The sequence below is a fragment of the Anomaloglossus baeobatrachus genome, chromosome 6, assembly GCF_048569485.1.
Source record: "Anomaloglossus baeobatrachus isolate aAnoBae1 chromosome 6, aAnoBae1.hap1, whole genome shotgun sequence".
Classification (NCBI taxonomy): domain Eukaryota; kingdom Metazoa; phylum Chordata; class Amphibia; order Anura; family Aromobatidae; genus Anomaloglossus; species Anomaloglossus baeobatrachus.
In genome coordinates this window covers 459999645-460027477 of record NC_134358.1, presented here as the reverse complement: position 1 = coordinate 460027477, position 27833 = coordinate 459999645, and the positions used below count along the sequence as shown (strand labels likewise).

Sequence of the window (27833 nt, the reverse complement as noted above, 5' to 3'; positions counted from 1 at the left end):
AGTCGCCAGAAAATGGCAAACCGGTTAAGAACTTCTTGGAAGCAGAGTCTGCCTTCCATTCGCGTAGCCACATGGCCCTGCGGACTGCCACCGAATTGGCGGATGCTACCGCTGTACGGCTAGCAGAGTCCAGGACGGCATTCATGGCGTAGGATGAAAATACCGACGCCTGAGAAGTCAAAGACGCTACTTGCGGAGCAGAGGTACGTGTGACCGCATTAATCTCAAACAGACAAGCTGAGATAGCTTGGAGTGCCCACACGGCTGCAAAGGCCGGGGCAAAAGACGCGCCTGTGGCTTCATAGATGGATTTCATTAGGAGCTCTATCTGCCTGTCAGTGGCATCCTTGAGCGATGAACCGTCAGCCACTGATACTACGGATCTAGCCGCCAGTCTAGAGACTGGAGGATCCACCTTGGGACATTGAGCCCAACCCTTAACTACGTCAGAGGGGAAGGGGTAACGTGTGTCATTAAGGCGCTTAGTAAAGCTCTGTGCTTCTGGACAGCATCTCTGAAGTTAGAGTGATCGAAAAAAGCACTCAGTGTACGTTTGGGAAACCTAAACTGGTGTTTCTCCTGCTGTGAAGCCGACTCCTCTACAGGTGGAGTTGGGGGAGAAAGATCTAGCACCTGGTTGATGGACGCTATAAGGTCATTTACTATGGCGTCCCCTTCAGGTGTATCAAGATTGAGAGCAACGTCAGGGTCAGAGCCCTGGGCTGCGACCTCCGCTTCATCCTCCAGAGAGTCCTCAAGCTGAGACCCCGAATAGCGTGATGAAGTCGGGGAAGATTCCCAGCGAGCCCGCTTAGCCGGTCTGGGACTGCGGTCCGTGCCGGAGTCTTCCACGTGATACCTAGGGGCCACCCCGGGAGCACGCTGCGGCGCAGACCGAGAGGGGCCTGGGGGCGATGATCCCGCAGTGCCAGGGGCCTGTGTAAGGGCCGGTCTGGACTGCAAGGCTTCTAGTATCTTAGCAGACCATTTGTCCATAGACTGAGCCATGGATTGTGAAAGTGACTCAGAGTTTCTCAGCTAAAACTGCAAACTCTGTCCCTGCCACCTGGACAGGGGAAGCCGGCGGTTCTACCTGAGCCGAGGGGCCCACCAGTGCCCGAGGCTCCGGCTGAGCGAGTGCCACAGGGTCCGAGCATTGCTCACAGTGAGGGTAGGTGGAACCTGCAGGTAGCATAGCCGCACAAGAGGTACAGGTTGCAAAATAACCCTGTGTCTTGGCACCCTTGCTCCTTGTGAACGACATGCTGTTGTCTCCTAGGAGAGTGATCACTGAGGGTATATAGCCAAAAGCAAAACAATGCGGCCGAACAGAGAAAATGTATACATAATACATATATATACATATACATATACATATACATATACATATACATATACATATATATATATATATATATATATATATATATATATATATATATATATATATATATATATATATACACACATACATACACATACACACTTACTTAGGCACCCTAGGGGGACCAGCACCGGGTGACCGGTGTGGCTTACCGACCGCCCAAAGCGGTGTGTGTCCACCAGATTCCCTGCCTTGGGTCTCCCAGAGCTGCAGCCAGAAGTCCTCCACCGGCAGAATGCGTTTAAAACATGGCTGCCGGCGTTCTCAGGGGAGGAGGGAGCCGTGGGCGGCGACTAGAAAAGTGCGGGAATCTGGTGCCCCACAGTGATTAGTGAGGGGGGAGGAAGACACCTAAAGTGTGCTCCAGCCCTCACTGTCGACGTCAGGCCGACCGTCCCGCCCTTACCCCTGACTGGCAGGCCCGGGGGCGGGAGTTATGGCACTAGGCCGCATGAAGCCGGGGACTAAATTTAATACCGCGGTCGGCGCGGTAGTCCCGGTCGTCATAAAAACACAGCAGCCGCTGCAGCGTCTGAGACCAAGCGCTCCATGCACTGTCCCCAAGGGTACACAGAGTACCTTTAGATGCAGGGCCCTGTCCCTGATGATACCAAGTCTCCTGTCCGTCAGATTCCCACAGGGGCTGCGGAGGGAGCCCGGTCCCAGTGAATGGATGACCGGTTAGGATCCCACTTCTCCCAGAGCCTCTAAGGGATGGGGAAGGAAAACGGCATGTGGCTCCAGCCTTTGTACCCGCAATGGGTACCTCAACCTTAACAGCACCGCCGACTTAGTGGGGTGAGAAGGGAGCATGCCAGGGGCCCTGTGGGGGGCCTCTTTTCTTCCATCCGATACAATCAGCAGCTGCTGCTGACTAAAATGGGAGCTCGAGTGAATGTGTGCATCCTTCAACACAAAGCATAAAAACTGAGGAGCCCGTGAGGCACGGGAGGGTGTATAGGCAGAGGGGAGGGGTTACACTTTTTAAAGTGTAATACTTTGTGTGGCCTCCGGAGGCAGAAGCTATACACCCAATTGTCTGGGTCTCCCAATGGAGCGACAAAGAAAAAAAAAAAAAACGTGGGCTCCGCTGCATATTTACCTTCCAGCCGAGGTAAGCACACAGCGGCGGCCCGGTATTCTCAGGCTGGGGAGGGAGAGGGTCAGGGTTAATGTCCCCCACCTCCCTCCCACCTCCCGCAGCCGAGAATATCAGCCGCAGATGCCCCGGCACTGTCGCATTCATTATGCGGCAGCACCGGCGTGTCCTTGGCTCTTCTTGCCACCGTGTAGCAGTGGCAGCAAGGTAATACAAGGGGTTAATGGTGGTGGGGGACCACCGCCATTAACTCCAGGCTTGATCATGGCAGCGTCTATGTGACAGCTGACATGATCAACCCGTAAGTAAAGTGAAAAAACACAGACACCGAAAAATCCTTTATTTTAAATAAAACAAACAAGCCTCGTTCACCATTTTATTAACCCCTCCCGCACCAAAGCTCCGGCGTTATCCACCGCTCCGGCGTAATCCACAGGTCCTGCGCTGCTTACATCCAGCCGCGACTGTCACAGACACAGCGCTGAATGAAAGCAGCAGACAGCAGAGGTAATTACCGGTCATTTCCCACGGCCGGTAATGTGAACTCACTGCCGACCGTGGGAAATGCAGCGATCTATCTATCTATCCCTCTATCTATTCTTCTGTATATCTACTATCTCAGAATTAAATGACTTTTTTTTTTCAATGTGCTTATTGCATTGAATGCAATAAAGCACATCCCAACCCGCACGCGGCAAAACCGCGGCAATACCGCGGTAAAACCGCAGCAAACCGCATGCGGTTTTCGGGTGCTGTTTCCCGCGTTTTTTTACCGCGGGTGCGGTAATCTTTGAGAGCATGCGGAATTTTCTCAAGAAAATTCCATTTCCCAGTGCGCAGAAGGCCATATACTGGCATGTGGCCGCATCCTGCTATATAACCCATCATGGCATATGCCCCCATCTGGTTCATAATATGCCCCCATCATGGTGTATGGCCGCATCCTGTGGCACATAAAAAAAAAAAAAAAAATAAAACGTTCATACTCACCTCACTTTACCTCACTCTCTGCAGCTTCGCTCGTCCTCCCGTCTGTCAGCGGCAGCGTCGCTGATTGGAGCCGTCCCCATTACTCTGCTGGATCGCGATCATCTCCTGTGTCTGTGCCAGTGTCCCGGCGGCTGCGTGTGGACACGTGCGCACAGCGATGATGTCATCGCTGTGCGCGCCACTAGTCTCCACTCAGCCGCCGGCACAAACACAGGAGATGATCGCGATCCAGCAGGGTAATGGGGACGGCTCCAATCAGCGGCGCTGACACAGACGGGAAGACGAGCAATGCTGCAGGGGAACGGTGAGTACTGTACACTGATTCCCTGCTCCCCGCGCTGATGATGATGCACGGGGTGCAGTGAATACAGCCGCACATGATCACTCCAGGCCGTAGTTGCCAGGGGTGATCATGCGAGCCGGCTGTTTATCCCCCGCCCACCTGTCAGCGCCGGCTTCAGCGCTGAGGGATGATGGGCGGGGGATGGGCGTGCATATTAAATGAGTGGGTCCACGTGGTCACGGCAGGCTGCTACAGCCTGCTCGTGCCCCCGATGACCCGCTCCACCGCAGCACCCACATTCCCCGCAGCCACATTCAGACCATAAGACGCACCCCCCACTTTCCCCCAACATTTGGGGGAAAAAAAAGTGCGTCTTATGGTCCGAAAAATACGGTATATGCCACCTGCACAGGGAACACATTACACAGTCACAAATCTTGCAGTGTGCACTCACTTAGCAGCTTGTAATTGTGAGTGTGAAGTGTTTAGATTAACAATTAACAGTTTCTAACCTTTTGATTTCTGGGTTCCCGGAGTCATTTTCTCAGAAGATTCTTCTTGGCGACTTCTTCTGCCAGGTCTTGGTCCTCTTTCTAACACATGGCTAAAATTCCTTGGTGTTTCACAGGCTGACTCACACATCTGTGCCCTGTGAAAAATAATGCGAGACAAACTGCTTTAACCCCTTCCCAACATGGCTATTTTACTTTTTTTTTTTGCACTTTTTCAAGAGCCATAACTTTATTTTTCCGTTCATATCTGTATGAGGGCTTGTTTTTTGCAGGACCAGTAGCACTTTAGATTGGCACCATTGATTTTATGTACCAGAAAATGGGAAAAAGGGCAATTCCTTTTTTGGGATTTATTTTTTCTATTTACAGTGTTCACTACGCAGTAAAAATTACTCAGCAATATGATTCCCCAGGTCGGTAATAATATGGCAATACCAAAACATGCATAGGTTTTTGGGTTTCTTTAAGTTAACCCTTGACAAAACATACGTAAAAAAATTGTACTTATGTAGCCATTTTCCAAGGCCTGTACCACTGTCATGCGTGAGCTTTTTTTGTGCCCTTTACCAATGTTTTTCATTGATAGGATTTTCAGGTAGACTACAATATTTTGACTGCCTCACCTTAACTTTGTAGTATTGCAGCAGCTATGAAAATATGTCGGGGTTTTTTTTGCTCAGTTTACCAATTAGGTTAATTTTATATTTTCATAGCTCAGACTTTTTAGTAACATGGCTATACCATGTATTTGGTTTTTTTTTTTTTTTTTTACACTTCCTACTGTATTTAATAGACAGTCCGCTTGGGCACTTGAACCAGAGAACATCCGATCACTTGTACTATACACGGCAATACTACAGTACCACTGTGTATAGTAAAAAATAATGGTCTATAAAAACAAGCTTTTGGCATGCTTTTTTAAGAGAACCATCAAGACATGCATTTGGGGTCTTCGGTAGAGATGAGTGAACCTTTGGAGGTTCGGTTCGCTGGCAGCAAACAAACCGATCCTCCACTTGTCCGAACTTGACTCGAGGAAATTCAAAATCACCGATTGGCAGCTTGAGTCTCCTCTCACATACAGCCAGCCATAAGCAGATCACTTCTGGGGTTAGGAGGGCTTTTTATTTTATTTTTATTTTTTTTTTATGTTGCACACTACATGTAATCACGCGGTTATCCCGATAAAAAGATAGACCTGCTGTCTGCACTCAAATGCTGCTGTGAGAGATTGACAGCGGCTTTTTAAACAGGTGGGTTATTCATGCTATGCCATACCCAGCATCATCAGCAGTGACGTACGTACCTGTGTCCGTTATCACAGCTTCAGAACGTCAGGCTTGGGGTCAGTGTGCATGACTAGAATGCCCGGCACTTCTGGTCATGCACACTAGACCCCTCTGAAGCCAGGACGAGTACACTTTGCTTCATAGTGTGCATGACTAAAAATGCCACACATCCTGATCATGCGCACTGACCCTAAACCCGGCGTTCTGAAGAGGTGACAACGGACACAGGTACGTGTATCACCGCTGGTAATGCTTGTTAGCACATCCCTGTGGGCTTGCTAACATGCTAAAAGGGTGACTAGTTTCTGCGCTCATCAGCATGTCAAAGACTCTTTAGAAATACTTTTTCTAAAGATCTCTTTATACAAGTGCATCTCAAATTATAATATCAAAAAGTTAATTTCAGTAATTCAATACAAAAGGGAAGCACATATATAGAGTCATTACACACAGAGGGATCTATTTCAAGTGTTTATTTCTGTTCATGTTGATGATTATAGCTTACAGCCAATGAAAACCCAAAAGTTCTCATAAAATTAGATTATTATATTCGACCACCTGAAAAAATGATTTTCAACTCAGAAATGTTGGCGCCTATTGAAAAGTCTGTACAGTAAATAAACTCAATACTTGGTCGGGGCTTCTTTTGCATGAATTACTGCATCAATGCGGTGTGGCATGGAGGTGATCAGCCTGTGGCACTGCTGAGGGGTTATGGAAGTCTAGGTTGCTTTGATAACAGCCATCAGCTCATCTGCATTGTTGGGTCTGGTGTCTCATCTTCCTCTTGACAACACTCCATACATTCTCTATGGGATTTAGGTCAGGAGAGTTTGCTCACCAATCAAGCACAGTGATACTGTGGTTATTAAACCAGATATTGGTACTTTGACAGTCTGGACAGGGACCAAGTCCTGCTGGAAAATGAAATTTCCATCTCCAAAAAGCTTGTCGGCAGAGGGAAGCATGAAGTGCTCTAAAATTTCCTGGTAGACGGCTGCACTGAGTTTGGTCTTGATAAAACACGGCGGACCTACACCAGCAGATGACATGGCTCCCCAAACCATCACTGATTGTGGAAACTTCACTAGACTTCAAGCAGCTTGGATTGTAGCCTCTCCACTCTTCCTCCAGACTCTGGGACCTTGATTTCCAATTGAAATGCAAAATTTACTTTCATTTGAAAACACCTTGGACCACTGAGCAACAGTCCAGTTGTATCCCATGTACTGGATACGTCTGTGTGTGGTGGCTCTTGAAGCACTGACTCCAGCAGCAGTCCACGCCGTGTGAATGTCCTCCAAATTTTTGAATGGCCTTTTCTGAACAATCCTATAAAGGTTGCAGTTATCCTGGTTGTTTGTGCACCTTTTTCTACCACATCTTTTCCTTCCACTCAACTTTTAATTAATATACTTGGATACAGCACTCTGAACAGCCAGCTTCTTTAGCAATGACCTTTTGTGGCTTACCCTCCTTGTGGGGTGTATCAATGACTGCCTTCTGGACATCTGTCACATCAACAGTTGTCCCCACGATTGCGTAGTCTACTGAACCAGAATAAGGTACCATTTTAAACGCTTCAGAATCTTTTGCAGGTGTTTTGTGATAATTATTCTAATTTTCTGAAATAATGACTTGGGTTTTCATTGGCTGTAAGCCATAATCATCAACATTAACAGAAATAAACACTTGAAATAGATCACTCTGTGTGTAATGACTATGTAATATATGAGTTTCCCTTTTTGTATTGAATTACTGAACTAAATTAACTTTTTGATGATATTCTAATTTATTGAGATGCACTTGTATACAGTACTAGATACAGGGACTGTTAAGCAGGGATTAGCAATAAGCACCCAGATCTGCTTGTAGTTCTGGGTGCATATTGTACCTGACAGGTTCCCTTTAAGGAGTCCGGTTGCCCAAACATAGAAAAAGTCCACTCACAATGGTTCAGGAGCCAGATGAGGAGTCATCACTGTTGTGGTTTTCACTGTCACAGATGGAGGGGTACTTGTCGGGCTCTAAAATGACCAAATAGTTATTTACAAGTCAAATGTCAGTGAAAATAAATAAATGCATAAATATAATAAGTTCATTAACAATATGCCCCTGAAGGACCCTGCAATTTTTCATGCTTGTGTTTTCTGTCTTCTTCCAAAGGCCATAACTTTTCTGTTAAAAGGCGTATGAGGGTGTACATTCTCCTGACATTCTTCCGGTCAGTACGATTACAGCGATAGCAAACGTGAACATTTTTTAAATTTTATAGTTTTGTGGTGAAAAAAAAAAATAAATAAATAAAATTGTATCGCGATTATGATTTGTAACTTCTTAAGTTTTTATTAATCGAGCCTTCTGTGGGCTTGTTTATTTGCATGTCAAGCTTACTGATACCATAGATCTCACATGGCAGATATGGGGTGCTCCTCTGCTGTAGCAAAAAAAAAAAAAAAAGACCCATTATTCCGGGTGCGATGGCTGTCTGATGTGCGAGCCGCCGTACTGAAGCCATTTAAATGTCAAGTGCAACAGCGGTATGTAAAAGGTTAAACTGATGCAATGACCACAAGCACTGATCAGATACTGTTGAGTGTAGGCACCGACACCGCATGGAGGGGGCTCAACTAGAGCACACTCCATATAGTGATGGTGCACAGCAGCCGTACGTGCTCGGCAGTCACTTATGGGCTAAGCCACTGAATTAGATTATGTGAAGTCAGACTCCTGCATACAGGTCTGACAGATACTGAATCATACTCACTCCATCAGTGGAACACAAGGCATGTGCAGGGCCAAGTAGGTTGGCTGTCTCCAGCAAATTGTGAGTGACTTTGGCAATTATTTCCTTCAAGGAAGCAAACTTTGTCTAGGAAAAGTATTAAGAAGAGTATAAAGCATTATGAAAGTACCGTATACTTAGTTAGTCCCTTCATAAAGAAAACACTTTGCAGAGCTGGTCATTTAGACGTAGACTCAGGATGCCCATTATTTCATGCCAACCATGTATACAAGGAACTTCCAGGTTCTCAGTATATATAGCAGCACCATGACCTGTCATGCCGTATATAGACTAATCAGTATACTGTGAATCTGCGGACCACGAAGTTAACACTCACATCTGATGAACGCTGGCCCTGCTGCATGTTCAGCTTCTGCCTTAAAAGAAAGATCTCGATCATCATCCTCTGCTGGTCTCGCTTTAGCTGAAGAATAAGATCCAGGGCCTGTCTGCATTTAGATTTCTCAGCTTCTAGGGACAGAGCCAGTGCTTTATTGTTCGCCTGGAAACTCTTCACTGTTAAAGAGCTGTTGCCTGAAGAGACAAGATAAGAAATGATAAAATAATATTAACGATGAGTCCTCCCTCCCCATAGCTAAAAAGCTCTTACCAATTATTTTGACTTTGGTGGATAAAGCCTTGTTGACTGTGGCCACCTTGGCCAGCTTTTTCGTCCTCTTCTCCTTCATCCTCTCCTTTATGTCCTCCAGGCTGTCCTGAAAGCTCTTCTTCACACACCTTTCTTTAGCCATCTTTTCAGAGGCTCAGTACACTAACATCAGAATGAAAACGGCATCAAAATAATTGGAATGTAATCCCCAAAATACTGATATTGAGTATCTCTCTCAAGGATAGGACATTAAAGGGAACCTGTCACCAGATTTGGTGTCTATAAGCTTCTGCAACCACCACTTGGCTCTTATATACAACATTCTAACATGCTGTATACAAGAGCCCAGGCCGCTGTGTAGAACGTAAAAATGACTTTATAATACTTACCAAAACGGTCGGGGCGGTGCAGACTGGTCAGATGGGTGGCTCCGTTCTCCGGGACTGGCGATTCCTCTTTCAGCCATCTTTGTCCCCCTTCTTCTGAAGCTGGGGGGCATGACACGTCCTACGTCATATACACGCACCAGTATTGAGCTCCTGCGCAGGCGCATTACAATACTTTAATCTGCCTTGAACAGGATGAGTCATGCAACCCGGCTTCAGAAAGAGGACAAAGATGGCCAAAAAAGGAGGCGCCGCACCAGGAGAACGGAGCCACCCATATAACCCGTCTGGACCGTACTGCCCCTTAAGTATTATAAAGTCCTTTTTACGTTCTACACTACGGCCTGGGCTCTTATATACAGCATGTCAGAATGTTGTATATAAGAGCCAAGTGGTGGCTGCCGCAGCTTATAGTCACCAAATCTGGGGACAGGTTCCCTTTAAAGGGAACCAAACATCAGGCTTTTGGTATATAAAAGGTAAAGCCAGTGCAGTACTGGCACCATCAGGCAGATTATCTACATACCTGTAGTGGGCAGCTCAGATGTTTATCCATTCAAATCCAAGAAAGGGAAGTTTAAAAATTCGGCAGCTTTTTGATTGACAGTTGCACTAAGCAGATAATATCCGGGCGGGTTATGCACATGATACCCACCCCCCTCCGCTGACTGTTCCTCCCTCTCTCTCCAGCTTCATGCTAATTTTTCTTTTCAGTAATATTGGGGTCGGAATTGGCTCCTGCGCATAGCGCTTATCTCCGGCGCCATGTTCCTGAAGCCCGCCTTACCCCCTGCTGTTCTAATCTTCCTCTGCTCTCTTGTTACCGCGCGCTCCCGCTGTCACAACAGCAAGGAGAACAGCTGATCAGAGGAAACTGTGCAGCTCCAAAACACTGTGCCAGCACCAGGTTGAAGAAGACAGAAGACCAGGATTGTGGAGGGGTGAGAGGAAGTAATAAACATGGAGTCTCTAAGTGTGTCTGTGTATTTATTTCTAATAAAGTATTTTTTCTCTGTGTGGTGTTTTTTTTATTGGAGATTCTTAATGGCCCTTTTTTTTAAATTATTTCATACATTTCATGAAATTTAAAAAAAAAAAAAAAAATAGACGTGGGCTTCGCTCAATTTTTGTACCCAGCCAGGCAGGTACAACTAGGCAGCTGGGGACTGGAATCCACAGCGCAGGGTGGCCTTAGCTTTCTGCCCCCCCCCCCCCCCCTGCGAATTGCAGTCTGCAGCCACCCCAGAAAATGGCGCTTTCATAAAAGTGCCATCTTCTGCCACTGTATATAACTCTTCCAGCGGCTCTGATGGTGGGTGGCACGCTGGGTAATAAGGGGTTAATACCAGCTTTGTTTTGCCAGCTGGTATAAAGCCCGAGATTCTTAAAGTCAGGCCAAGTTTGACCTGGCCATTAAGAATCTCCAATAAAGGGTTAAAAAAAAAAAAAAAAAAGGGACACCACACAGAAAAAATACTTTATTAGAAATAAATACACACACACTTAGAGACGCCATGTTTATTACTCCCTCTCACCCCTCCACGGTCCTAGTCTTCTGTCTTCAACCTGGCGCTAGCACGGTGTTTGGGAGCTTCACAGTTTCCTCTGATCAGCTGTTCTCCTTGCTGTTGTGACCGCGCGCGCTCCCGCTGTCACAAGAGAGCAGAGGATGCGGGGGCGCATGCGCCGCCTTCTCAGTCGGAAGATTAGAACAGCAGGGGGTAAGGCGGGCTTCAGGAACATGGCGACGGAGATAAGCGCTATACGCAGGCACCAACTCCGACGCCATGTATATAAAAAGTTAGCCATGTTACTGAAAAGAAAAGTTAGCATAGAGCCGGAGAGAGAGGAACAGGGAGAGCCGAGAGGGAGGGGTGTGCGGGTATCATGTGCATAACCCGCCCAGATATCTGCTTAGTGCAACTGTCAATCAAAAAGATGCCGACTTTTTAAAGGGACAGTATCGCGTTTTTTTATTTTTGTATTAAAAATAGTGATTCTGAAATCAAGTATTTCTAATACAAAATGAAAATCGTAGCTTATTTACTTTTTCTGTTATTCTAATTTTACTGTATGCACTTGGGGCCATGTTGGATTTGCTGTGTGTGTAACGACAGTTACACACTCCTTTATGGCAGCCCATGTGCATAGAGAATAGTGGTCGCTATCCGACCCTATGTTTAACGTTACAGTGGGCGTATGCTGTGACCTGGACGCGCCCCCTGGGCTGTCCAGATCACAGCAGAGGGAGGAGTTCAGCGCCATCATCGTGGAGCTCACAGCGTATGCAGTTTGCTCCACTTCACCCCTGTCAACCGCCGGGATGTGCGAGTACAGGCCGCCTCCCCTCCCCTGCCCCCGTTACCGATTACACCGCCTCCCTTCGCTCTCCCCAGCCCCCGCTACTGCTACCGCTAGTGCCGCCCCTCGCCGTTCCCGTCTCCGCTGACACCCCATCCCTTCGCTCTCCTCAGCCCCCGCTAGTGCCGCCCCTCCCCCTCGCCGTTCCCGTCTCCGCTGACACCCCATCCCTCCGCTCTCCCCAGCCCCCGTTACCGTCTCCGATGACACTTCCTCCCTCCGCTCTCCCCAGCCACCGCTCTGCTCGCCGCTGCTGTGTATGTGTGTGCCCGTGCCCCACTGCATGCGAGTACCGCCGCTGATGCTGTCTGCACGGCTGTGTATTATCCTCTCCTGTTTGATACTATCTGCTGAGCCGTGTATCTAATCCTCTCTTGGGTGATACACAGCTCAGGAGACCGCATCACCCAGGACAGGATTAGATACACAGCTCAGCAGACAGCATCACCCAGGACAGGATTAGATACACAGCTCATCAGACAGTATCTAATCCTGTCCTGGGTGATGCTGTCTGCTGAGCTGTGTATCTAATCCTGTCCTGGGTGATGCTGTGTGCACGGCCGTGTATCTAATCCTGTCCTGGGTGATGCGGTCTGCACGGCTGTGTATCTAATCCTCTCCTGGGTGATACAGTCTGCTGAGCTGTGTATCTAATCCTAGCCTGGGTGATACTGTCTGCAGAGCAGTGTATCTAATCCTGTCCTGTGTGATACTCCTGCTGTCCTTGGTGACACTTTAGACATTTCTGATCACCAACAAAATGGCTCTGCATTGTGTCCCTACATGTCATTCTCTGTTATCCTTTGTAAACACTCAGATTGGGAGGTGGAGGCGACATCACACAAAAGGAGAGCAGACTCCGCCCACTTTACTGCAAGCTGTAACGTGAGCTTTTTGTTACAGTGGGATTTCTGTAGGATTTCAGAAGCTGCTATCCCTAGTGTTTAACAGTGGAAACCGTGGAAAATATTAAACTTTTAAATTTTTTTTTTTACATTTTGCTCAATTAAAAAAAGAAAATACCGTATTTTTCGCTTTATAAGGCGCACTTCTCCTCCCCAAATTTTGGAAGGAAAATGGGGGGTGCGTCTTATAAAGCGGTACCGGGGGGGGGGGGGAGGGGCATGTCTGAGGCGATCGGGCGGCCGGGTGCCTGTGGCTGCATGCAAGCGGCCGGGTACCACTTGCGTGCAGCGGCAGCCGGGTACCCGTGGCTGTGTGAGGGCGGCAGCCGGGTGCTGTGTGGGGTCGGCAGCCGGGTACCCATGGCTGTGTGCGGGCGGCAGCCGGGTGCTGTGTGCGAGCGGCAGTCGGGTGCCCGTGCGGGCGGCAGCCGGCTGCCGCCCTCACACAGGTACCCAGCTGCCGCCCGCACACAGCCATGTGTACCCGGCTGCCACCGCACGCAAACACAGGTACCCGGCGGCTTGTACGCAGGCTGGGCGGGCAGCCTGCTGGCTGCCACTCTGTGCATGCGGGGCGGGCGGCTGTGCAGCTTACCAGTTGTCCGCGGTCCCACTTTCAAATGATGGCGCCGGTGGAGCTCTTGGATGAGAGCTCCATCTGCGCACGCGCTGCTCCGGGAGTCAGCGCGTGCGCAGATGGAGCCCTTGGATGAGAGCTCCATCTGCGCATGCGTCGCTCCGGGCGCCATTACTTGAATCGGGACCGCGGACACACTCCACCACTGAGCCGTCGCCGCCGCTCCCACCACTGAGCCGGGACCGCGGACACACTCCACCACTGAGCAGTCCCTGCCACCACTGAGCAGTCGCCGCCGCCATCACTGAACCGGGACCGCGGACACTCACTGCACCGGCCTGCTGCACGGCTCACCCGCCACGGCTGCTGCCGCCACCACGGACCCTGCCACCGCAGAAGCCACCACGCCTGCAACCACGGACGCCACGGCACCTGCAACCACGGACCCCGCTGCCACTGACCTGCCGCGCCTGCCAGCACAACCTGTGCCTCCTGTGACCCCGCTTCACCACCACTGTTGCCCCCCTCCGGTAAGAGAACACCGGAGTATAAGACGGACCCCATTTTTCTTTTTTTTACCTTTTTTTATGTCTAAGTTTGGGGTGCGTCTTATATTCCGGTGCGTCTTATAAAGCGAAAAATACGGTAATATTTAAACAAAACATTAAAATAATATTACTTTACATTTTTTCAGGTATTTAATTTTTTTTTTTCTGACGATACATTCCCTTTAATATCATGTGCCTGGTGAACCCCTTTAATTCATTTAAGGGCCAAACTTAAAAGAAGAAAAAAGAAAAGTTAGTGCGGGAATCCCTTTAACTGAAGAATTCAGCATAAGGCTATGTGCGCACTAGAGCTTTTTACCTGCGGATTTACCCCGGAAATTTCTTGAGAAATGTCTGCAATCTTTGTGCAGACATTTCCCATGAAATTCAATGAGAAAGAAAAAAAAAAAAAAAGCTGTGCGCACTGTGCGGATTTTTCTCAAGAAAATTTCTTGAGAAAATGTGCATGTCCATTAATTTCCGCAGGTACCTGCGGTATTCCGGGGGTATTCCGCAGGTAGCAATGATGTGCGGTATACCACCGGAATAGCCGCGAATTACCTGCGGGAATGCACATCGCTGCCTGCGGTTTTGCAGGAAGCGATGTCATTATGCCAGGAAGAGGAAGCGGAGCAGAGTAAACACAGACGTCGCACTCCCTGGACGCCGCACAGAAGCACTTCCGTGCGACCTCCAGGTGCCCGTGCAGTCTGTGTCCTGCTCCGGCCTCGCGGCTGCCTGCACTGCAGGGTGTCAGTGTCTGCCCGCAGTGTCAGCAGCCTGTCACGCTGCAGCGCAGGCAGACACTGACATCCTGCAGTGCTGGGAGCCGCGGGGATGACGATCGCTGCTGTCAGGAGGGGAGATCATTACCTGCTGTGACGATCTCCTGCCTCCTGACGTCAGCGCTGTCACTGCTGTCTATGCCTGTCTCGCGAGCGGCCCGAGACTGTCACTAGCGGTGACGTCACGGGCTCTCGCGAGACTTCTGACAACGCGGCGGGCATAGAAGTCAGTGACAGCGCTGACGTCAGCAGTACAGGAGATGATCACAGAAGGTAATGATCTCATCTATGCTCCTGATGGCAGCGCTCGTCATCCCCTGCAGTGACCTGAGCTGACCTATTGATGTTAGCTCAGGTCACTGCATTGCTCTCCCAGGCAACGGGGAACATTCTGTTCTTCATTGACTGGGACAGCGACTATGGTATGGATCGCCGTGCCCCCCCCCCTTATTGGATTACGCCGGACGTGGAATTGATTGTGCTCTTTTCAATAAATTGGTTAAAGAGGGAATGTTTTGGGGAGTGTTTTTTCAAATAAAACTTTTTTTGTTGTCTATTTTTTAATTATTACTGACTGGGTTGCTGATGTCGAGTATCTGATAGACGCCTGACCTCACCAACCCCAGGGCTTTATGCCAGGTGACATTACACATCTGGCATCAACCCCATATATTACCCCGTTTGCCAACGCACCAGGGCGCGGGGTGAGCTGGGGCAAAGCGCCAGGATTGGCACGTCTAATGGATGCGCCACTTCTGGGGCGGCTGCGGCCTGCTATTTTTAGGCTGGGGAGTGTTTAATAACAGTGGACCTCCCTAGTCTGAGAATATCAGACCCCAGCTGTCAGCTTTACCTTGGCTGGTGATCCAATATGGGGGGGACCGCACGTTTTTTGTTTTAAATTATTTATATAATTTAAAATAACAGCGTGGGGTGCCCACTGTTTTGGATTATCAGCCAAGGTGAAGCTGCCAGCGGTGGTCTGCAGGCTGCAGCCGTCTGCTTTACCCTAGCTGGCTACAAAAAATGGGGGGACCTCACGTCGTTTTTTTTTAATTATTTATTTTATGGCTAAATACAAGGCTAAGCACCCTTTAGTGCCACATGAAAGTCACTAAAGGGTGCCAGCTTAGAAAATGCAGGGAGGTGGAACATTATATAGGTTTTTCTCATCTATCTATCTATCCATCCATCTATCCCTCTATTCATCTATCTATCTATCCCTCTATCTATCTATTCATCTATCCATCTTTCCCTCTATCCATTATCTGTCTATCGATTATCTTTATTATTTATTGCAGGGACAAACCTGCGGTAAATCCGCGGCAAAACCGCATGCGGATTTGGTGCGGATTTTTTCCGCAGGTCCGGAAATCTTTCACTGGCAGAAGTTTGTCAAGAAATTTTCTTGAGAAAATTCACATTTCTAGTGCGCACATAGCCTAAAAGTGCATCCTCACAGCCTCCACTGCATATTTCTCTCTTCACCTGTTGTACAGAACATTTTTCAGGAGCAGAGGAGCCTACACAGATGTGCCTTTGCTGATTTACCAAAGCACACTATATTGCAGTAATTGACTTTTCAGAACCCAATTTACACACAGCAGGTAAAATCAATGCACGGGTCATGGCTTGCTGCAAATTCTGACATTTCTAATGGTAACTCACTTTAGTTCGTCTGACGATTCTGCCCCATCTCCACGCACGAGTTTTAAATGACCAAGTGTGAATAAGCCGCTGTTGTATTGTCCCTACACATTAGATCAGTCCTTATACATTAGGGCTACAGAACCACTTTCAAATGGTGCTGCCACAGTTCATGTACCAGCGATGATTAACACTGAGCATTCCATTTGGAAAAAATATAAAATAAAAAAAATACAAAGTGAAGGGGAGTTTCAAATAGGAATATGAAAGGGCCCGATACATCAAACAGATCCTGACCGTTTTCTGGAATATAGGTGCTTAAAGAGAACCAACCACCAGGATTTTCCTATGTAAACTAAAGCCAGTGCTGTACTGGCGCTATCATGCTGATTCTATACATACCTGTAGTTGTGAGATTGGATATAGACTTTATAAAATACAGACAAGTAAAGTTTGTGAAATGCACTGTTATTTGATTGATAGCAGCTACAGAACATCTAATAGGTGGGTCAGGTTTTGCTAGTTATTCCGGCCCCTGGCTGCTGCCTGGCCTTCCTATCCCATGTGCATTTCACAAACTTTTAATGCCTGTATTTTAGAAAGCATTCATCCGATCTCACAACTAAAAGGTATGTATACGATCAGCATGATAGCACAAGTATAGCACTGGCTTTAGTTATATAGGAAAATCCTGGTGGTTGGTCCTCTTTAAAGGGTTATTCTCATCTTCATAGATGGATATTGTCAGATACAAGCACTTTGCAGTTGACCGTGTATTAAAATGTCAAAAACGGTATGAAATTTTAACACTTGTTTACAGCTTGTTGTCTAGGAGACCGACCAGGGTCATTCCGTGTCAAGTGGACCAGTGGTCCCCACTCGACGTTCTCCGATTTTGCTGAAAATTTATAAGGATGTACATGTATGTTTGAAAAGAGGTTCTGTAAATTTTTAGGGCCAGATCTCAAATATATTGGGCACTGTTGACCTTTCACTGGAGGCCCCCCCCAAGGCTGCGGCTTCAGCTATGAGGATTTTGCAAACTTTGGCACATAGCCATTAGAGTTCTATACTGGCTATGATGCTGAAATTTGGCATACTAGCTCAACTTTTGCTGCTAAACGCGATAAAAGTATTACCGGCTATGACAAAACAATATTTCGGCCGCAATTTTGTGTCAAAGTAGCTTGCGAAACGCCTCGCATAAAATTTATGCCAAACTTTGCCCATATATAACTCAAGACCAAAAACCAATAGGAACTGGTGCTTTACCCTGTACAACAAACATCTTCATGACTTTGCATTGCTGCAATATCACGGTCAAAGCATATGTATTTGTGGAAATATTCACACCCACATATGATGAAAAACTTAAAAAAAACGAATTTTACCTATTTTTAGGTCAAATTTCCCAAAAAAGGGTACCCCTAAAATATATTAATTCTGTTATCATTTGAAAGAGCACATTTTTCTCTACAAGGATCATTGGGTTTTTTTTGGAGTCTCCTTTTATGAAAAGAAAAATGCCACTGAACATGGTGTTATGTATGCACGTAATGCATTGATTTTGTGTTTGATTTTCAGATTCTTATCTCATGTTACAGAGTTGTATTGTTGCTAGCAATGTCTATTATCAAAAACCTATAAACCTATTGACTATTGTTACATTTTAATGCATATATTATTTATTTTTTAGTGATGGAGAATGAAATTGATGACAAAAAGATTGGCATTTCAAGGGTGTCAAATGACCCTTCATTTTTCATTGCCCATATAGATGGATCTGTCAGATCAGAAATGCCTTTTGTGCCAATTGCAAACCTCCAGCCAGGGCAATACATTGCCTGCATTTACGATAGGAACTGGTGGATTGGAAATATTTCTGAAATTTCAGTCGACGACCATGATGCATTAATACAGTTTATGCATCCTCATGGACCAGCTAGCTTCTTTCACTGGCCTGTGAGAAATGATACATGCTGGATTCCTGAGCAGTCGATCATTGCAATAATTCCAGCACCAGCTGCAACAGCAATGGGCCGACAATACAGCTTCTCTGAACCCATTATGTTGCAAATTCAGCAACAATTCCAGACCACTTACTTAGACTGAACATTATGGCTTGGGAACCAACAAAAGATACCCAATATTAGGCTTGGGATCCTAGGCAAAGACACCCACCCTCAGGCTTCAGAACCTGCGATAAAGAGACCACCCGCGACTTGTCTTGCACGGCTATCAGCCATGGCTCCTAGGCGATGGGGCTGCCAATTCTCGAAAGACAGCATTATTAAAATTCTTAATAGGATTATAATACCAATTCTTAGGGAATTGGTTGTGGTATAACCATCATGGACCAACGCAAGGGTTTGAATAGTGCAGTTAGCATTCATTGCGTATTAATAAATAACACCATGTTCAGTGGCATTTTTCTTTTCTTAAATGGAGAGACTCCAAAAAAAAACCCCAATGACCCTTGTAGAGAAAAATGTGCTCTTTCAAATAACAGAATTAATATATTTTAGGGGTACCCTTTTTGGGAAATTTGACCTAAAAATAGGTAAAATTCGTTTTTTTTAAGTTTTTCATCATATGTGGGTGTGAATATTTCCACAAATACATATGCTTTGACCGTGATATTGCAGCAATGCAAAGTCATGAAGATGTTTGTTGTACAGGGTAAAGCACCAGTTCCTATTGGTTTTTGGGCTTGAGCTATATATGGGCAAAGTTTGGCATATATTTTATGCGAGGCGTTTCGCAAGCTACTTTGAAACAAAATTGCGGCCGAAATATTGTTTTTTCATAGCCGGTAATAATTTTATCGCGTTTAGCAGCAAAAGTTGAGCTAGTATGCCAAATTTCAGCATCATAGCCAGTATAGAACTCTAATGGCTATGTGCCAAAGTTTGCAAAATCCTCTTAGCTGAAGCCGCAGCCTTGGGGGGGGCCTCCAGTGAAAGGTCAACAGTGCCCAATATATTTGAGATCTGGCCCTAAAAATTTACAGAACCTCTTTTCAAACATACATGTACATCCTTATAAATTTTCAGCAAAATCGGAGAACGTCGAGTGGGGACGATTTTTTAAAACTGGTCCACTTGACACGGAATGACCCACCACTGTCTCGCTTGTAAGGCCTGTTTCACATGTCAGTGCAACAATTGTAAGCACTAAGGTGTGGGAGGGCACTAGACACAAATAGCATATAAAAATGAAAAAAGAGGGATCATAAAGCCACTAGCACATTTTAGGGAACACTTGAGCAGTAAAAGAGAAAGAAAATGTGCAACAAAGTGGGATCACCAATGTAACAATAAACATCATTTATTAGACACAAAAAAACCAACCATAGACATGCATTAAAAACAATTAAAAAAGCACAAGCTTATAATCATATATTTGGTGTCAATGGTATATGGCACCAAGAAAACACCCCACACCCTCAACAAGCCAAACAGCCCAATGAAAAGAGCATGGCCCTGCATACAGATTTAAACAATGTAATGCAATGAGGCAGGTGAATAAAATAACACACTAGAAAATGCCCAAACGTGAATAGAATACCGTATTTTTCGGACCATAAGACGCACTTTTTTCCCCCCAAATGTTGGGGGAAAGTTGGGGGTGCGTCTTATGGTCTGACTATAGGGCTGCGGCTAGGAATGAGGGTGCTGCAGGTCATCGGGGGGCACGAGCAGGCAGCAGCAGCGCCTGCTCGTGACCACGTGGGCCCGCTCATTACATATGCACGCCCATCCTCCCGCCCATCTCTCAGCGCTGAAGCCGGCACTGACAGGTGGGCGGGAGGATGAGCGGGGACGCGCGCATAGCAAAGAGCCGGCATGATCACCCCTGGCAATTACAGCCTGGAGTGATCATGTGCGGCTGTATTCACTGCCCCCCGCGCGTCATTACCAGCGCGGGGTGCAGTGAATCAGTACACTCACCCGTCCCCGTGTGTGGAGCCGCCCCCCTGCTGCACGCGATGACTTCCGATCTGTGCCTGTCAGCTGATCTGTGCCGGTCAGCTGATCTGTGCCGGTCAGCTGATCTGTGCCGGTCAGGTCAGCTGATCGGCACAGACAGGAAGACATCGCGATGTTGCAGGGGAACGGCTCCACACACACAGATCAGCGTGCCAGAGAGGAAGATGATCGGTGCTGCAGGGAGTGAGGAAAAGGTGAGTATAAACGTTTATTTTTTTCTCTGTGCTATAGGATACAGGCCATATACCAGGATGGTATATGAGCAGGCTGGATGGGGGGGGGCATGTGAACAGGCTGGATGGGGGGGGGCATGTGAACAGGCTGGATGGGGGGGGGGGGGCATGTGAACAGGCTGGATGGGGGGGGGGGGGGCATGTGAACAGGCTGGATGGGGGGGGGGGGGGCATGTGAACAGGCTGGATGGGGGGGGGGGGGGCATGTGAACAGGCTGGATGGGGGGGGGGGGGGCATGTGAACAGGCTGGATGGGGGGGGGGGGGCATGTGAACAGGCTGGATGGGGGGGGGGGGGCATGTGAACAGGCTGGATGGGGGGGGGGGGGCATGTGAACAGGCTGGATGGGGGGGGGGGGGGGCATGTGAACAGGCTGGATGGGGGGGGGGGGGGCATGTGAACAGGCTGGATGGGGGGGGGGGGGGCATGTGAACAGGCTGGATGGGGGGGGGGGGGCATGTGAACAGGCTGGATGGGGGGGGGGGGCATGTGAACAGGCTGGATGGGGGGGGGGGGGCATGTGAACAGGCTGGATGGGGGGGGGGGGGCATGTGAACAGGCTGGATGGGGGGGGGGGCATGTGAACAGGCTGGATGGGGGGGGGGGCATGTGAACAGGCTGGATGGGGGGGGGCATGTGAACAGGCTGGATGGGGGGGGCATGTGAACAGGCTGGATGGGGGGGGCATGTGAACAGGCTGGATGGGGGGGGCATGTGAACAGGCTGGATGGGGGGGGCATGTGAACAGGCTGGATGGGGGGGGGCATGTGAACAGGCTGGATGGGGGGGGGCATGTGAACAGGCTGGATGGGGGGGGCATGTGAACAGGCTGGATGGGGGGGCATGTGAACAGGCTGGATGGGGGGGCATGTGAACAGGCTGGATGGGGGGGCATGTGAACAGGCTGGATGGGGGGGGCATGTGAACAGGCTGGATGGGGGGGGCATGTGAACAGGCTGGATGGGGGGGCATGTGAACAGGCTGGATGGGGGGGCATGTGAACAGGCTGGATGGGGGGGGCATGTGAACAGGCTGGATGGGGGGGGGCATGTGAACAGGCTGGATGGGGGGGGGCATGTGAACAGGCTGGATGGGGGGGGGCATGTGAACAGGCTGGATGGGGGGGGCATGTGAACAGGCTGGATGGGGGGGGCATGTGAACAGGCTGGATGGGGGGGGCATGTGAACAGGCTGGATGGGGGGGGCATGTGAACAGGCTGGATGGGGGGGGCATGTGAACAGGCTGGATGGGGGGGGGCATGTGAACAGGCTGGATGGGGGGGGCATGTGAACAGGCTGGATGGGGGGGGCATGTGAACAGGCTGGATGGGGGGGGCATGTGAACAGGCTGGATGGGGGGGGCATGTGAACAGGCTGGATGGGGGGGGCATGTGAACAGGCTGGATGGGGGGGGCATGTGAACAGGCTGGATGGGGGGGGCATGTGAACAGGCTGGATGGGGGGGGCATGTGAACAGGCTGGATGGGGGGGGGCATGTGAACAGGCTGGATGGGGGGGGGCATGTGAACAGGCTGGATGGGGGGGGCATGTGAACAGGCTGGATGGGGGGGGCATGTGAACAGGCTGGATGGGGGGGGCATGTGAACAGGCTGGATGGGGGGGGCATGTGAACAGGCTGGATGGGGGGGGCATGTGAACAGGCTGGATGGGGGGGGCATGTGAACAGGCTGGATGGGGGGGGGCATGTGAACAGGCTGGATGGGGGGGGCATGTGAACAGGCTGGATGGGGGGGGCATGTGAACAGGCTGGATGGGGGGGGCATGTGAACAGGCTGGATGGGGGGGGGCATGTGAACAGGCTGGATGGGGGGGGGCATGTGAACAGGCTGGATGGGGGGGGGCATGTGAACAGGCTGGATGGGGGGGGCATGTGAACAGGCTGGATGGGGGGGCATGTGAACAGGCTGGATGGGGGTTTATAGCAGGATCATATACAAGGCAGGAGGATCATTACCAGGATGGGGTACCTTAGTAGAGAATTTGGGGACATTACCCCCATAACAGTGTCAGCAGCAGATCCTCGCCCTATAACAGTGTGTCAGGACCACATTTTTTGCTTAAAGTTTTATTTTCCCATTTTCCTCCTCTAAAACCAGGGTGCGTCTTATAGTCCGGTGCGTCTTATAGTCCGAAAAATACGGTAAATAACTGACTAGCAATGCATTACAGTAAACAATACACATGGGCTATAACACAACAATCACCTGTCTTGAGCCAATGTGTGGAGCCAGAAAGATGCAGAGGCACACACCCTAATAAAAAATGAGGGCTGGAGGCAAGAAAATGCAGGAGGGGGGGGTGGGGTGATGACCCCACGCGTATCGCTACAGCAAAGTGTAGCTTCCTCAGGGGAAAGTGAGGAATGTCATGGGTGGTGTGTCTTAAATACAACGTAAATTGATTGGTAAATTGTTTACCAGCATGGAGATAGGAGGCCGAAAGGAGTCATCATGTACGCCGAGGGACGCCGCCATCTTCACCATGTGATGCGATCAGGTGGGGTCATGACATGGGAATGCCACGTACTGCGCCTGCGCTGGATCAATGACGCTCGCAATTGAAAGAACCTCATATGCGCATGCGCGGTGCTACGGACGAAACAGAACACAAAGGGTACAATCACATGACTACCAGCCATACACCGCGTCACTCATCCGCGCACCTGCGCAAACACAATCATACTCCAAGTGATACAAGTTTCTGTAAGGCATCGAACGTATATAAAACGGGAAAAGGTGCGCATGTATAATACACAGCACTGTGCATGCCCCAGTATCATAGGCAGCGTTATGTAGGTACTAAATTGTCCAATGCAGGCGCAGGAACGACGGCACTTGTTACAACAGAAATGAGCTCATGCAAATATTGAAAAGCCCAGAGATCTGTACCAAAAACACAGCGTGTAGGGCACAGTTCCCATGGGAGCTGTAAAAACATCGGCACGATGCCAGTGTGGCAAAATGGACCACCCACTGTACACAAATGGACCCCATAGATAGAGAATACATTCATGTGTATAAAAGATATAAGCAGTGTTATGTGTTATGTGTTATGGCCCGTGGAATTGTATACAAAGGAAGCCATAAGACAACTTGGCAATCGGGTTTTTTACACTATACTTCCCTCAGACCCCACTGATGCCTATAAGGCTAAGCTGGACAGACTCTTGGGTCGGGCTTTTGACTTGGGCATCATTTCCAAACGGGAAAGAGATTTCCTTACTACACGCCATCCTACAATCCCTACATTTTACATGCTCCCGAAGGTCCACAAATCGTTGGTGGACCCACCGGGAAGGCCCATAGTATCGGGCATAGGGAGTTTGTATGAACGTCCATGTGTGTATTTGGATTTCTATTTGCAACCTTACGTATTTACTCTCGATTCTTATGTCAGAGATTCAACGCACCTGATCACTCAATTGGAGCAGATTGAATTAAAGGCCGGAACCCTATTGATCACCATGGACATTGAATCCCTGTACACATGCATCGATCACAACCTTGGTTTGCAAGCAGTTACATACTTCTTGGATCGTCGCTCAACAGGTGACAGAAAACACGATTCTTTTGTGTTAGATTTATTACAACTTGTCCTGCATAACAGTTTTTTCGTGTTTGACCGCGTCTTCTACAAGCAGGCGTCTGGGACTGCGATGGGCGCCAGGTGTGCCCCTTCGTATGCCAATCTATTCTTAGGTTGGTGGGAGGAGGCACACGTGGCGCCCACCGCTTTGTTCCGGGGATATGTGTCACATTGGTTTAGGTACATCGATGATGTCCTGTTTTTCTGGGTAGGTGACCGTGCATCGTGTGAAGATTTCATTGCCCAGCTGAATGAAAACCCGTGGCATATAAAATTGTCATCAAACATCTCAAGTACATCGGTGGATTTTCTCGATTTGAGGATCACGTTGGAAAATGATCGGATCACGACCTCTCTGTTTCGGAAACGGACTGCGACCAATAGTGTGTTACACTACACTTCGTTCCACCCCAAACATGTTCGGGATGGAATACCCAAGGGTCAATTCCTGCGGGTACGTCGCAATTGTTCCGAAGTGACTACATTCAGGAGGGAAGCACAAGATCTGACCACACGTTTCCTCAGGAGGGGTTATCCACGCAAAGTGGTTTCCAGAGCTTTTCAATACTCATCTAATATTTTACGGTCTGATACTTTCCATGGCCGTCAAAAAACGGAGATGAGTACCATCAATCTTGTGACGACTTACAACAATCAATGGGATAAAGTACGACAGGTTTTGGCAAAAAACTGGAACATTCTTCTCAGCGAACCCAGGTTGGTCCCTTTCATTAATACCTGTCCGAAACTGATCGCTAAACGTGCTAAAAATTTGAAAGACCTTCTCTCCACAAGTCATTTCAAAAGACCCACGGTCCCTTTGGGTCGCGGGGAGAGACTGGTCGGCTCTTTTCCATGTGGGGACTGTTCTATCTGTCCTTTTCTTGTTGCTGATAGTCCCTGGGAAAATAGAAATTTGTACAGACCTATCACAACTAAGGTGTATTCCAACTGTCGCACCAAAAATGTTGTGTACCTTCTGATTTGTGACTGTCCTAAATTGTATGTTGGACAGACCACACAGGAGCTCCGGCGTCGGATTCAACACCATTTCTCGGACATTGGACGGGCGAATAAGGAACAAGCACAAGGTAAGCCCATAACATCTGTGGCTAAACATTTCCTTGATGCACATAATGGTTCATTTCGCAAGGTCCGTATTTTGGTGCTTGAGTCTGTCCCACTCAATATTCGGGGGGGCAGAATGTCCGATGAGCTCTTGAGAAGGGAAGCCAGGTGGATTTACCAATTGCAGAGTCTTTCTCCCAATGGCCTTAACGAGGAATTACTATTCACAGGCTTTTACAAGAAATGAGGGCCAGCTAGTGTCCAGCTTCTGAACCCTCGTCCTGCTGCAGGGGCCAGTTGAATTTTTCTCGCTGGTCCGACTCCTACCTGTTTCTGGGTTACATATTCTTCCCCGGCGGTTTCCCCCTTTCCCCCCCCCCCTTTCCCCCCCACCGCCCCTCCCCTTCCCTTGTGGCTGGGGGGGGGGGGGGAGAGGGGAGGGGAGGTTGCTGTGTGGGTTTTTTTGGGGGTTTTATTCATTTGTGGGTTTTTTTCCCTATTTTTAGGTGGTATTCCCATACCTGGGAGGGTCGGATCCTCTGCAATGGAATAGCGTATGAAGTCATCCTTTTACGCTTGAAGATCTCTATTGGGTGCTGGCATTCCCTCTGAGAACTGAATCTTGGTCTACTTACAGTTTCATCTGTTCATCGCTGGCCTTTTTGCTTCATCAAGCTCCTCTGGATCTACGGTTTTTTCTACACCATCGTGACTTTTTCATGTTTGAATCCTACAACTACACAAAGAACTTGATGTGTCTCTGGCTCTACTATGAAGGCCATCTTTTTCCTTCATGGGGACTTTTTCTGTTTAACTGTCATTATACATTTGGCTTATTTGTTATGTAGCCAGTCCACTCCGCCATAATAGTATCATGTCTACACTGTCTTTATGTGCGCTATGCCCTATACCATCCTTTTTGATGTATTTGGAATCCAGACATCTGGATATCTAAACATGCGATGGGTGCCGCCTTTTCTGCGCATGCGCTGGACAATGACTTATCAACAGTATGTCAGGCTGTGATGGCATGGGTCACTTCTATGCACTCCCAGGCGACATGTGTGAACATCGGCAATCTTTGCTGCTTATATCTTTTATACACATGAATGTATTCTCTATCTATGGGGTCCATTTGTGTACAGTGGGTGGTCCATTTTGCCACACTGGCATCGTGCCGATGTTTTTACAGCTCCCATGGGAACTGTGCCCTACACGCTGTGTTTTTGGTACAGATCTCTGGGCTTTTCAATATTTGCATGAGCTCATTTCTGTTGTAACAAGTGCCGTCGTTCCTGCGCCTGCATTGGACAATTTAGTACCTACATAACGCTGCCTATGATACTGGGGCATGCACAGTGCTGTGTATTATACATGCGCACCTTTTCCCGTTTTATATACGTTCGATGCCTTACAGAAACTTGTATCACTTGGAGTATGATTGTGTTTGCGCAGGTGCGCGGATGAGTGACGCGGTGTATGGCTGGTAGTCATGTGATTGTACCCTGTGTGTTCTGTTTCGTCCGTAGCACCGCGCATGCGCATATGAGGTTCTTTCAATTGCGAGCGTCATTGATCCAGCGCAGGCGCAGTACGTGGCATTCCCATGTCATGACCCCACCTGATCGCATCACATGGTGAAGATGGCGGCGTCCATCGGCGTCCCTCGGCGTACATGATGACTCCTTTCGGCCTCCTATCTCCATGCTGGTAAACAATTTACCAATCAATTTACGTTGTATTTAAGACACACCACCCATGACATTCCTCACTTTCCCCTGAGGAAGCTACACTTTGCTGTAGCGATACGCGTGGGGTCATCACCCCACCCCCCCTCCTGCATTTTCTTGCCTCCAGCCCTCATTTTTTATTAGGGTGTGTGCCTCTGCATCTTTCTGGCTCCACACATTGGCTCAAGACAGGTGATTGTTGTGTTATAGCCCATGTGTATTGTTTACTGTAATGCATTGCTAGTCAGTTATTTATTCTATTCACGTTTGGGCATTTTCTAGTGTGTTATTTTATTCACCTGCCTCATTGCATTACATTGTTTAAATCTGTATGCAGGGCCATGCTCTTTTCATTGGGCTGTTTGGCTTGTTGAGGGTGTGGGGTGTTTTCTTGGTGCCATATACCATTGACACCAAATATATGATTATAAGCTTGTGCTTTTTTAATTGTTTTTAATGCATGTCTATGGTTGGTTTTTTTGTGTCTAATAAATGATGTTTATTGTTACATTGGTGATCCCACTTTGTTGCACATTTTCTTTCTCTTTTACTGCTCACATGTCAGTGCAAAACACAGATGTTCTTCACCGACGTGTAAAACACGCACATGTCCCTCAGTGTTTTGTGATTCACAGCACACATGGGTTGTCTATGTGCAATCGTGATCCGTGATTGCATATGGACATTACTCACCTGCCTTCGCTCCTGCTGTCCATGGTGCTGAAGTCCTCGGCTCTGCAGCGTCCGCCCACCGCTCTCTGCAGCTACTTCCTGGTCGGGTTTTCCTGCTCTCATGAATATTCATGAGCCGGGCAGGAGCTACCGAGAAGCGGAGGCTCCAGAGCGAATCGCAGGCAAGGTAAATTGAAAAAAAGAGAATTTTGTTACTTACCGTAAATTCTTTTTCTTATAGTTCCGTCATGGGAGACCCAGACCATGGGTGTATAGCTACTGCCCCCGGAGGACACACAAAGTTACTACACTCAAAACGTGTAGCTCCTCCCTCCTAGCATATACACCCCCTGCTAGCCAGTCCTAGCCAGTTT

The 27833-nt window shown here is 48.3% G+C and overlaps 1 protein-coding gene across 3 annotated transcripts in view; it reads right to left on the bottom strand.

Moving 5' to 3' along the window:
• The window catches only part of SGO1 (shugoshin 1), a 57087-nt gene that overhangs the window by 11921 nt on the left and 17333 nt on the right, over window positions 1-27833 (bottom strand). For 2 of the 3 annotated variants that reach the window (XM_075316661.1, XM_075316660.1), the window contains exons 2-6: window positions 8953-9114; window positions 8680-8876; window positions 8325-8429; window positions 7508-7584; window positions 4269-4405 (exon numbers count right to left, since the gene is read on the bottom strand). In XM_075316661.1, coding sequence (XP_075172776.1) covers window positions 4269-4405; window positions 7508-7584; window positions 8325-8429; window positions 8680-8876; window positions 8953-9094 — 658 coding nt within the window. In that variant the 5' untranslated portion in view covers window positions 9095-9114. The remainder of the gene's footprint in view (window positions 1-4268; window positions 4406-7507; window positions 7585-8324; window positions 8430-8679; window positions 8877-8952; window positions 9115-27833) is intronic. The other variant, XM_075316662.1, reaches the window with a different exon arrangement.